At 41.7% G+C, this 13,436-nt stretch overlaps 1 protein-coding gene across 2 annotated transcripts in view; it reads left to right on the top strand.

The window, feature by feature from the left end:
- ADAMTS17 (ADAM metallopeptidase with thrombospondin type 1 motif 17) overlaps positions 1–13,436 on the top strand; it is a 254,629-nt gene that overhangs the window by 220,498 nt on the left and 20,695 nt on the right. For both annotated transcript variants that reach the window (XM_084641878.1, XM_084641877.1), the window contains 2 exons: positions 2,108–2,312; positions 9,050–9,202. In XM_084641878.1, the coding sequence (XP_084498004.1) occupies positions 2,108–2,312; positions 9,050–9,202 (358 nt within the window). The remainder of the gene's footprint in view (positions 1–2,107; positions 2,313–9,049; positions 9,203–13,436) is intronic.

Raw genomic sequence — 13,436 nt, 5'->3', positions numbered from 1 at the left:
TGCCTAACGAATCCACTGAACAGGAATGAAATGAGGCACTTTCAACTTCTTGTCAGAGCAAGGGAAAACACAGATAGGAACTCCTTTCCCTTCCTTAAAGGAAGGTCATAATCTGACTGTTTAAGGCATTTCAGGAGTACCTGGCAGGACACATGCTACCCATCCTAAAATGAAAGCAGTTCAGAGCAGCTTCTGCCAAGAATGTATTTTTATCTTTGGCTTTCTCCTTGGCTGTCAATCTCTTTTTTGTCTTCCTTTGCCAGTAGCTATAGATCATGGAGAGACTGCAGTACTGCTGTGAATATTCAGTGCAGCCATTCCCGATTCTGTGGCTACTTTAAATGAATAAAGCAAATCACTTCCTTTACACCCATCCCTTTAGTGAACAGTTCCTGTGACCAGACAGGCCACATTTACATTCTGCTCAGAGAGGACCCAACCCAGCTCACTTTGAAGTCAATGGGAGACTTCTTTGTTTTCTTCAGTGGACATTGGATCCTCCCCTGATAGGCTGGATGTGTCGGTACTTCTGTCTCAGTATTAATTACACAGTCGGCATTATCCCATTCCATAACCAAAATACCAAGCAGTCAGATGCTGAGATGCACCAAACTACTCCCCTCGCCTCAAAAAAAAAACAAAAAAACGCACTTTCAGTGTCTCCCTAGCTGTTGTAGCCACCAAAATTAATGAATGTGTCAATTGCTTATACACACAAAAAATGTATGCCACTGTTGTGCGTAGGACAGCTGGCAAATCTGTGACCATGTAGCCCATCGCATGTTGTCCTTCTCAAACCAGCTGGCTTCTGCCTTAGCCTCAAAGACGATCATCAGCACAATACCACCATGTTAGCAATGGTAACAGATTGCAAATGAATTAATGACAAATACACACGACAATTATAGTTTTACATTTTGTGGGCTGACCCTCCCCCCCACCCGCACCCCCAGAAACATTTGTATTTTTTGATAGTTAATTCCTTTAGGAGATGCAAACCTTTCAACAGCCTTTTTTCAAGTGTTGCTCTTAATTAGGCACCTGTGCTTCCCTTCCTGGGCTTTCAGCAAAAATAAATCCTTTCTTTCAAGCAGATTTTTGCCTTTGAGAAAGCATCTTACTTATCTGTGCCACTTCCAGTAGTAAGTAACTCAGGATCAGGTGACAAGGGAAAGATTCATTTGATTAAGGATGCTAATCTAGATGACAGTCCGAAATAACAACCCAGAAGGCCGACTTCCCAGAGGAGCAGAGAGGATTGCCTTCCTGTGCACGCACACAGAGCTATTGTTCCAGTCCTTCACTTCGTCCAGGAATTCCCGTAATTACAGAGAACATCTTCCTCATTGACAGATTGCAGGAAGCCGTAAGATGGATGCTATGTAGGTATTGTAAAAAGCATCCCTCCTGCCCACCTTCTAAACCAGATTCTTTCCAGACAGAAAATGAAAGGACGTAAAGGAGCAAAATCATCCAAACTGGAACATTCAAACCACAGATGGGTGCTTTAAATCAATACCATGGGAGCCCTTTTAGAAGTATCATCTTGTATTTTTAAAGACAGCTTGAACCTTGGCCATTTGGTTAAGGTTAGATTTGCCAATAAGAGGAATCTTGTCATTTAACCACCATTTTTAAGGATCACCTTGTGCCTTGAACCTCAAAACAGAGAGAGTGCCCTTATTAAACCTCCAGCCAGCCACAGAGCGATGGACAGCGGAATATTTACATCAAATGGAAAAGATGAGCTAGAAGTGACCCAGTTACACCAACTGTTGGCTTGAGTGCTGTTCTAGAGCAGCGTTATTTGCAAGGGAGCCCTGTAGCCTTCCCCTAGCCAGAGCAAAGGGAGTTTCTCAGACAAGTCACACATTATCTCCAATGTGATCCTGAGTAAATTAGTATCACTGGCCTGTAAGGCGCTTTCCAATCTCCACACAATTCAACCCAAGAAGGTACGTGATCATTATGCGTCTATTTCACACAAGCCAATACAAAATTCACAGGCTCAGAACTGGAGGTTTGTTTCTCAGCGTTCCCGAGGGATAAACACGGCACTGGATTCCACCCTGTCTTTTTTTATGTTTCTTCTTTGTTTTCTTAACAGGTGGGTGACAGGCCACTGGAGTTCTTGCTCTGCCACCTGTGAGAAAGGCATCCAGTACCGGGAAGTGACTTGTGTTTATCAGTTGCAGAACGGCACCTATGTTAACACCAGAGACCTCTACTGCCTGGGCAACAAACCCACACCAATACAAAGCTGTGAAGGCCAGGACTGCCTTTCCATCTGGGAGGCTTCAGAATGGTCAAAGGTAAGAATTTGGTTTGAGGGGGAAACCAGAACTCTCTCTAAAATCTCTTGGGCTTGATCCCGAGGGTGCCGAATGCTCTGGCCCTGATCCAGTAACCCTTAAAGTTAAGTACTGGATAGAGGCCAGAGTGCCCAGCACCTTGCAGGACCATGACCAATCAGTATGATTACAAATGCAGAAGAGCTGTATAGTTCTGAGCAGTGTTTTCCATACCAGTGAATTACTGAGGTAGGTTATAAAAACCCAGCTGTATTATGTGTATCTTTCCAATCTGCACTCAAGGGCACCAAGGAGAAGCATTTCAGTGACCTGTGATGAGGAGTTCAACCAGCACAGCAAGCCTTTTACTCGGATCAAGTGTCTTTGAAATTAATATCTGATAAGTGCCCTGTCAAGGAGTTCTATGTTGCAGGATGCCCTGGATCACTCGATCTTTGAGACTTTTCTGATTCTACCTTGTATGATCCTATAAACATGGAAAAACTGGTGCATTTATAAAGAGTTTGTAAATGGTTAATACATTATTAATATATGTTACAAGCATGTTATAGACATGAGTAGTATGTGCTATAGGTGGTAATAAGCCATGGTTACAAGCACCCTACTGACCTGTCGGAGTCTAACAATCTTGTAGAGCAATTACTTAGCCTTGTACTAAAATGTCTATTAATCATTTATCAGCATAGTATAAACTATTTATAAATGTGCCCTTATTATAAAGCGTGACCAAAAAAAATCTAATTAGCACATAAGGAAATCCCATTTCCCATTTCTGTACTAGAAATATTGACCTCTTGTTTTACACATGAATTTATAGGAATTAGGCTGGGCCATATGTTATGAAGTAGTAAAAACCACCATTGATGCTGCAGCCTTCAAGGAGAATAGACATAGAAAAGAACTGACATGTCCAATAAAATCCCCAACTATCCCTTAGAATTCAATAGCAAAATAACAAGCTTTGCAACATTAGCAATGAAGGAAGAACAGAAACAATATTTTCATAATTAAAATAATCCTAAACAACTCCAGTGCAAGCCCTCCGGGGACCCTGGATATATACAGGGGTTGCTAGCTTGCCCTGCAGTCCATGCCGCCATAACCTGCGCTGGCTAGATTAAAAGGTAGTGCAGGGAGGCCTGCCTGCTCATACCTTCATTTGCTGTATCGATGTACCCTGAGAGATACATTTAGGATGTGATTATTTTTGAATTCGGGATATCAAAGAAGAGGTTTGACAATCCTGTATTGATTTCGAATATATCAGACAGTGGCATTGATAGCATGGCTTCATATTGTGGCAGATCTCTACTCATAGTAGTTGGGGTTCGTGTCCAGATCAGTAGCAGGATATGCTCTAGCCCAGAGGGCCACGTTTTCAAATGGGCCTCAATCCAATTTCTGAAATTACACCTGCAGATTTGTGTGCACCCGTTTTCGAGCATTTAGTCTTCTAGCTGTATCCATGTACAATAATTGTGATGTGTACATGCAGCATTTGCCTGGCACAGAGCAAACACAGTGTGACATGGCTGTTATGATGGCATTTGTTTATTGCACTAAGTGCTGACTCTGCCCTCTTTAATAAAGCCTGCTATGATAGAAATACCATATAAAGGAAACCTAACAATCGATAGGTTTTCAGGATTGAGAACGGAGGAGAGGCTGCTGGGCTAGTGGCTGCAGTGTGGCCACTCATCATTCACTGGCACAGACATCTACGAGAGATACAGGCTTATATTTTTGTTGAGTTAGTTGTTTGCCAGTATCCTTTAAACTAATCCCTGGCCTGCAAAGGGTGCATGGTAATTTGCTTCGTCATCTAATTCTCTCCAATAAGATCCCAGCCAAGCTGGCCGGGATGTGTTTCTTGGCCATCATTAACACTCCCAACATGACTTCAATGTTAGTGTTGACATAATACCTGCTAGACTCTTCTTGATTAAAAAGTCCATTTCCCCTTCGGCATTGCACTTGTGGTTTCACAGGCATAACTCCAGAATGGCTGTATTACAGGGCAGGGCCAGCCTATGAACAAGAGGATGCTTTTTATCTCTCCCTGGTTTTTACTGTTTACTTCCTTTTTTAGTACAATATCAGATAACTTTGGGTAACTAGGAGTGTTTACGCTCCTAGAACTTCAGGATCCCAACTGCATTGCAGGGACAGATGGTGTTTTTTTAACAGGGACTAAGTGCTATTTAATTGTAGTCAGGAAATCTCCAGTACAAGCGGTAATATTCTAAAGTTCCAGGACAGTATATTATTTTACCAGTCAGCAGGACACTATATACATTCGTTAGTGCTTGAAACTCTTTTTCTTCCAAATCTTTTCATCTTTTTCCCATTCCCAAATGGAGGAAGCAAAGTTCTGGGATTTTGGAATGTTTTATAGCCCTTTATACATCATCATTTCAGATTATCCCTTCTTTTTATTTCTGATGGGACGCCTCTTTCTAGGTCTGCTGCATTGAAGAAATGCTTGTTTATGATGGTACTCTTGTCACTGTGGCTTCCTGAAACTCTCACCTATTTCAGATGGGCAAAGCTCTTTAACTGGTTGTGTGTGGTCTTTTGTCAACAATCCATTTCCCAATTAGAACAGTGTTTGCATCTTGCTTTTGTTAAATGACTGTAATTTGAGCTACATAAGGGATTCATGAGAGCAAAAGTCAACTAAACAGTTTCATGACAAGCGTGTATTTTTAAGGACAGGTTTCAGAGTAGCAGCCGTGTTAGTCTGTATTCGCAAAAAAGAAAAGGAGTACTTGTGGCACCTTAGAGACTAACAAATTTATTTGAGCATAGGTTATCGTGAGCTACAGCTCACTTCATCGGATGATCTAATGAGGTGAGCTGTAGCTCACGAAAGCTTATGCTCAAATAAATTTGTTAGTCTCTAAGGTGCCACAAGTCCTCCTTTTCTTTTTGTGTATTTTTTAAATTATCTGAAAGTGAGAGATTTATTTTTCCTGTAATACATTTCTCCAAAGTTTTGGGATCTACATTAATCATTGCCAACCAGTTGGTTTTTGAAGTTAGTTCTTTTTCAGGACATGTTTTTGTGATCATATGGTCCATTTTGACTCAGGAAAGACAATTTCACATTGTGTCAGTCTGAGCACATTTTATACCCATAAACCTTTCTTGGCTGGAAATCAATTAACTCCTTAACATTTGAAACTAAGGTTGTGGGGAAAAAAAACACAATATCACAATGGTGATATTTTATAAACCAATTTTCACATGATTTTTTTTTTTTTTGGCTACAAAGAAAGAAAATTGAATAAAGTGCAAGTTGAGGTCTGGTCTCCAATGAAAAAGTACATTCTCAAGGCTAAATCCAAGACAATCTTCGGTGTGGGGAAAAAATAAGTTCCCTTTTTAATGCCAAATGCTTGGAATATTTGGGTAAAGTATTGCTTGACCCATTTTTAATGACCAAACATAGAGAATAGTTACAAAAGGTGAAAGTTTCTACTGTTCAGGAGTTGGGAAAGAATCTGAAGAAAAATATGCTGATTTGCTTCTACCAAGAGGCCTATAATGACATGTGTAATGCTCAGGGATCAGGTAGGCCAAAGTGCCATCCAGATAAGTGGTCAAAATTCACACAAGTGGTCCAATAGCCAGCAGATCCAATTCAGGGAGAAGATACAGAGAGGTAGGTAGTGAGATCTGGTGAGATAGTAATTCAGGATCTGATGGGACAGCAAGGCAGAGTCAAGCGGCATCCAAACAGCAGCTAGCAGGCAAAGGCTTGTTGCTCAGACAAGGCCAGAAAGGAAGCGGGAAGTTTATATATGGCCACCAGCCAATCAGGTTCAAGATCATGTAGCCAATCAGGAAGGAGATCCTGGAACCCTGGAAGCTGGCCCATCCAAGTCTGTGAATTCCCTGGTAATTGAATAAGCTGGTGTGACATGATGACCAAGGCTGCTTCCTGGGAATCCAGTCAGCTAGGGTGTGAGACCAGGGTCCTCACAACGGCTTGTTGATGGAGTTGTCTCTTGGCTTTTGTCTCAATTCTTTATAAAACCTTTTGAGGTTTGGTCAGGTGGTTTGTTAATAAAGTAAAGCTGTGTAATCTGGACATTCATCAATTGCAAATGTTTTCTGTAGAATCTTTGTAAAACCCATGTACTAAAAAATGTTCTTAATGGTCAGAGCAGTTGAGCAGAGCAATGAACTTGTTAAAGAAGCGGTTGATATGTCACCACTGCAGACACTCTGATCACAGACTGGAACCCTTTTTTTAAAACACTGTTTTGTCACCTATAGGAAAGCAAATGTGGTGTAGATTTGTGAAGGACATAAAGGCTCATGCAAATGAATGCTTGTTTTTCCAAAATGTTTGTAAATCCACTGAGAGATTTTGATGTGAAAAATACTCCTACTTTAGCTTTCCTCACTTTTAGCAAATTGGATGATTCAGGGGGTTACAAACAACATGATGAGACCAAGCACACTTGAGCAGTTCATCCTGTCACCTTCTGAAATCTTACACCACAGTCAGGAACACCGCTTGATAGTTCAGGAAATTCTGCACCAAATGGAGCAATCCATTGCTTGTGGGTACAGCCTAGAGAAATACAGCTTGAGATCTCAGGGAAGTTGATAAGAGCTTTAAAGAGTCTGGCATGGTAGTTTACAGAGTTCTCTCTGTAGCCTGAAGGAATTCGTCCCAGTAGCTTGTGGAATCCTGTGATCGTGTTCATTATAAAGATGTAACTTCCACAAGGAGGTCACGCAATGAGCAGCACACAGTAAATTAAGTGGACAGCTTCCCAGATTTTAAAGAAGTCACTTTGTAGTTGCTGTGAAGTATTTAAAGGCATGTCTGTTAGCTTGCCAGCTCATAAACACTTGTCATTCATGTCCTTAACAAGGCCAGCAGGTCAAAACTGCCTGGATTGTATTTTTAAGACAGATGGGCATGCTGAGATTTGTCCATTTGATGTAACATATCAAGCTGATGCTTGTTTCCAGCATAGACCCCCTGAATGGAGAAGCATCTTGGAATATACTCAAAAGACCTCACAGGGTATTTCATATCTCCACTATTTATTCAGTGTCAAGTCAACTCTCTTTTCCTCACTGATCCCTGAGGGGGAGAACTTGACGCTCAAGAGAGGGTTAGTTATCATCTCAGTTGGTATGTATATCACTTTTCCACCCACCTGTCCCCAGCGGGCTTTCCATGAAAACTGGCTTGTAAACACCGCACTGGCAGAAAAGTGGGGTGTAGGAAGAACATATGTGCTGCTGTACATTGGTGCAATTTAGATGGGTTTGACAATGCCACTAGTTCCAATATCTCTTTGTTGCAAAAGTGATGATTTAAAGCAGTGTTTCTCAGTCTTGGGATTGTGACACCATCCAGGGTGGGCCCCGGAAGGGGCTGTGAGGTCCCAGCAAACTCTCTGACAAATCAAAGCAAAAATTCCAACATTCCTTCAACTTGAGTAGCAAAATGATGCTCAAATATCCCTGTGTCCATAGCAGCCCTGGCAGAATCCACTTCCACAGAACTCAAGGACCTTTGGTGCCCACTCACATGCATGTGGATTACATTGTCCTCGTACTTGTAATCCTGTCTCCTCTAGTGGCTGCTCCCAGCAACTATAACTGTCTGCTGCTTTCTCAGAGCTAAAGAATATACCCCTTATCACCAGTGAGAGAGGCCTGTGCTCTTATTGCTCGAAGAGCCCGTCTTTGAGCCCTGCTGATGACTCAGGTGTGTGTGTGTGTCTAGCCATAGTTTGCTGGATGTAGTTTTGAACTGATCGCAAACTGTGGGGTCGAGGAGGGTGAATGGAAATACATTGGCATAATATCACCCTTGGGTTATGTGTACTGTATGATTGCATGCATTGCCATAACCTATGATGGAAAGCATTATTAAACAAATAGAAAAGAATGTGCATGTGTTTGTCATTTGCTCTCAACATAATTATGAGAAAGAACACTGTGCAGAATCAAAGATACAGTGCTGGGTACACATTATCTGCATTGCAGAAGACCTTGCTGAGCTGGTATACCACAAGACCTTGCAAATTCCAGTGTGCATCCAAGGGATGGAGTTGGTGCCACTGTGATATTTAGAATGCTTCATTGCATAGTCATGCAAAATCAAAGGATGCAGAAGCTTCCCTGTGTGTACTCTGGTGTATTTGTCCTTTTTCAGTATTGATAGTAATCTCTTAAATAAAGGGGTTAAAAATTCCACATGTCCAATACTGACTCCTGTTTAGAACTGGTTGAAATTTTTAAAATAAAAGGTTTTTTTGGTTGCAAAATTGCTGTTTTTCGGAAACGTTTTTCCACAAAATATTGTCAGATTTCTTGCCTTTTTTTTTCAAATATTTACTGGAAAAAAAATCAAAAGTATCATTACATTTTTTTATTTTGTTTCCCATGGTTTTGGTAAATGAAAAATATTGGTGGTGTTTTAGATACTGTAATAATTTGGTAGGGGAGAAATTATTAAAATGGCTCAAAGAATTGAAAAAAATGAGCCCTTCAAAATGACAAAACAGCTTGGAATATTTAAAATTTTTCATGAAACTTGTTTTTCATTTGTCCCTCGACTCTGCTTCTGCAGCTGTGATGACAACCAGCCAAGATGGTAATCATTTGTAGTATTATAGTGAGTAGGAGCCCTGGTCATGGATCGGGATCCCATTCTGCTAGGTGATGTTGTGCAGTGGTTGAAAGTAATGCCTCTTGTTTTTCAGTGCTCAGCAGATTGCGGCAGGGGAATCCAGAAGAGAACAGTAATGTGCACGAATTCTCAAGGGAAATGCGATGCAGCCACCAGGCCAAGGGATGAGGAAGAGTGCGAGGATCACACAGGCTGTTATGAGTGGAAAACGGGGGATTGGTCTAAGGTAACTGTGAACTCCGAGCAGTGTTTGTTCTCTAATTGCCTAAATTATCAGGTCAGGAATCCACCTTTTAAACAACCCTTCAGTGTGGATTTACACAGCACACAGTGCCAGTACGGGAAGTTTGAGTCCCACATTTCAAAGTTGTTGGGTTTTAATTATTCTGTTTAATAGGAAATAGACTTATTGTTGTGGGTTTTTTTATTTGATTTCCATGAAAGTAGCTTGGGGATTTAAACACGCCATCACAGCATCGACAGCCCAGGCGTTGCAGCTTTGGGCTGCTGCACGAGACACAGACATCTGTTTCCATTTTCTAAGCGGAGCAAACGGCAAAGGAAGCAGCAGAAGTTTGATTTTTTTTTTTTTAAGAAATATATCTTTCAGTGCTAACAGCTGCAGGTATTGTTAGAAATGCGGCCGGTGAGGAGTAATGGGATCCTGAATGGCGGCTCACGTGGCCCATTCTGAGGAGCAGAGGGGTGCTGTAACTGCTATCTGACCTCCAACCCCCAAAGGTTTTCTCTTGCTGTGTGCCGTAACTGCTGCATGACCTCCAACCCCCAGAGGTTGTCTGTGCTATGGCTATGTGCCCCACACACACGTTCTCCGCATGATGATGGGATGTATTGTGGGTGGCAGACCTCCCTCGAAGTCCCTTACGAGGCTAAGAAGAGAATGAAGGAGCTGAGCAGTCCACAGATACACGAGGCTGCCTCACAGTTCTACCTCAGAGCTCTCAGTAGAGGTGGCATCCCCTGGCAACAACCACCCCCTTCAAGGTTATCAGTGGGAACGGGACACAGTCCGAAGCCCCCTGCTATCTCCAGGATCAATCTACCCCCCATTAGCACCCTCCCGTGCTCTCCTTGCCAGGAGAAGGAGAAACCTCAGGGCTCCAGAGGGCAAAGTGAATGGCAGAATCCACTAAGAGATATTTAGTGGGGGAACTCGTTTGCTTGGGACTCTCCTGCACTGGCCTGCACTCAAGAGGGTGAGGCAGGCTTTCGGCTTGGCTGTAGAGAGAGCCTGCTAGGAGAAATGAAACAAAACGCTACCTAAAAGAAGGCAGGTTGGCCTAGTTAATGTGGGCTTCAAGTACCTGGCTGACAAAACCAAGGGTTTGGGAGAACTGGTGTTAAACAGCATATTGGAAAGAACCTGCTCAGCAAATCCTTCCCAAGACAGACAAGGGGTCTCAAAGCACTGAATGCCAAATTTTGTTCCTCTGACTCATACGAGTAGCCCCTGATGGCAAGCAGAATCTGACACTTACTGTTTTATCACAGTAAAGATGGATCCAAAGCTGTGCAGCTGTATCTTCCTCAGCCACCAGCACCTCATAGCCTGATTGCCACCACAAGAAATACACTGCACAGTCTTATCCGTGACTCACTCTGACCCTCTGAAGTGAAAATTAGTCATTTACTTAAAAATAGAGCTAGATTCAGAATTCCCATCCTCAGGGCCACACTCCACACCAACTCACGCCATTGTAAATTTAGAGCCCCTAGAGTGTTGTCAGTGGACTTGATCCTCATATACTCTGATGTAAGTCAGAGCAGAATTGGTTCCTGAGTTTTCACTCAATCCTTAGCCACACATGCAGTTTTGTCTGGGTAAGGACCTCAGCAATTGGCCACGCTGTTCATAAAATCTCTTTACGTTGCTAACTTCATGTTTGCTTGGGGGACTGAAATTTCCCAGGAATATTATATTCCAGTCCTGTTTTATCTTATCTTTGTAAGTGTACCGTTCTTTAAACACAAAAGCCTGCTTTGTGTTCAGGAATGTACGGCATGTGCAGAAACCACTGGGATACAGTAGTTTCATTTTCCTTTCCAAAAAAGCAAGTTTAATTCTTGTTGTTATTGATCAAACTCCAATGAAACAGAGGCCATCACAGGCAAATAGGCTTACCTGCCGTAGCATTTTTTGGATGACGATCAGTAATAAAAATGTTTGTAAATAAATCCCCTCAGGAGGCAATTGTATGTGAATCTAATGGTGTTAATGCTGGAGAACGCATTAAGAACCTGCCATATGCAATACGTCTGTTTATACCGAAACAAGAATCTGCATCACAGACTGTTTAGAGTATTGAACGTTATTTTATTCGTAACCTGGCATGCAGAATCCAGGAGAACTAGCCAAAATAAACTGTCCCCCTATATTAACAGGTGAAATAACACACATTTTTTAAGAACCTTAAAACATTTCAGAGTAGGAATTGACTAGGATTCTTTTTATAGCGGGAAATATGAAATTGTTGTGAATTCACCAATTACATAGATTCAACCATCCAGAGGTTTTAAACCTAGTAGGAGAACCACTAACGCCATCATACATCCTAACCATCCAGCTGATATTGACCAGCATAGCATGGTGGGTGAACATGTCATTGTTTGGAGACAGAAAGTATGGGAGCGGTAGAGTGTACTGAGCTCCATGAAGTCAAACTAAAATCCCCTGGTAAAACACTGTTGCTACATAAATTGCCGTGAAAGAATTTAGCGCTTATAAAACGGAAGCTTTTAGTGTTAATACAAATTAGCCTCAGAGCATGCAACAACTTTGTAAAATGACTTCACTGGGCATTTTCAGTCTATTGCTGGGAGTATTTTTGTGGGGGGAGGGGTTAATGATCACTAGTTATTTTCTCAGTTTAAAACAAAGTTTTGATTCTTTACATGCAAACAACTTACATGGCAGCCCCACGACTACTCTGCCATCCAGTCCATCACTCATCCAAACAGTGACTATTAGGGTTTTAGAATCCACCATGAGGAACATAGGAAGAGACAAAAGCTCATAAAAAGAATAAAGTCCAGACAGACCTTATAAATAGGATAGATGCATGTGTGGTAATGGGCAAACTGTTTTTATTATTTACAGAGCAGCCTCCCTAGAGTACATAGAGTGTATAAACGAAAAGACAGATCACTGCTGTAGGGAGCTTACAGTCACATTCAGACATGACAGGGCATGGGATGACAAAAAGAACAGGAGTACTTGTGGCATCTTAGAGACTAACAAATTTATTTGAGCATAAGCTTTTGTAGGCTAAAACCCACTTCATCAGATGCATGCCGTGGAAAATACAGTAGGATGATATATATATATATATATATACACACACACAGAGAACATGAAAAAATGGGTGTTGCCATACCAACTGTAACGAGAGTGATCCATCAAGGTGGGCTATTATCAGCAGGAGAGAAAAACCTTTTTTAGTGATAATCAGGATGGCCCCTTTCCAACAGTTGACAAGAAGGTGTGAGTAACAATGGGGGGGAAATAAGCCTACGAAAGCTCATGCTCAAATAAATTGGTTAGTCTCTAAGGTGCCACAAGTCCTCATTCTTTTTGCTGATACTGACTAACCCAGCTACCACTCTGAAACCTGCCACAGGATGACAGTAAACAATGCCTGAGTGAGGCACATGGGATGAACAAGGGTTATCATTGCGAAAGATGAGACATGTTTGTTATGTACCCATCTCATTAGTTCCTGGTGCGCTCAGATACTACGGGGATGGACAGCAATATAAAACCTTAAGTTACATTGTTAGTAGTGTTTTATACATTACCTATGTGTACACTCACACGTTCATATATATGTTTATATAGGGGCTTGATCCACCTTGTGCAGAACAGGAATTTGGGGGGGTAGGGGTGGGCACATGGGTTGTGACTGTGCAACTACCTAGATCTTCCAGCCCAAGCTTCGCATACTGTGTTCTGCAGCCTCGACAGCCCTTAGAGGGAGGATTCTGTAGCTGTGCCCCCAAGTGATGCCGATGTCTACTACTGTGGAATGCCATTTGCTCTGGCTTACGGCCAGGAGGAGAATTTTGGCCCTAATTGTTATCATATTTGCAACGTATTTGGGGGATACTATTTACAGTTGCCACTAAAGTTTATTCCGAGTGTCCTATGCAGATATACATGTGACAGTTTTAGTTCATTCTGCAGTTCTTTACTGTTTAGAGAGTATCCAGCCCCTGAGCGTAATATAATTATTAGTTTTATTTGTTTAGCACTAATGATGTACTCAGTACTGAACAAAACATAAATGAAGACATTCCATGTCCCACACATCCTATCATCTAAAGGGTGGAGATACTAGACATAACATACTAGAGGAAAGTATTAGCTTACAATTTTAAATCTTTCTTTCTTTCTCTCTAACCTGATGTCTTCAGAGTCACAATTCACTGTATATTTTTCCTAT

The sequence above is a fragment of the Lepidochelys olivacea genome (genome assembly GCF_965140295.1).
Source record: "Lepidochelys olivacea isolate rLepOli2 genome assembly, chromosome: 10".
Taxonomy (NCBI): Eukaryota; Metazoa; Chordata; order Testudines; family Cheloniidae; genus Lepidochelys; species Lepidochelys olivacea.
The sequence above is the reverse complement of the archived record's forward strand: the minus strand, read 5'-3'. Positions and strand labels throughout refer to the sequence as shown.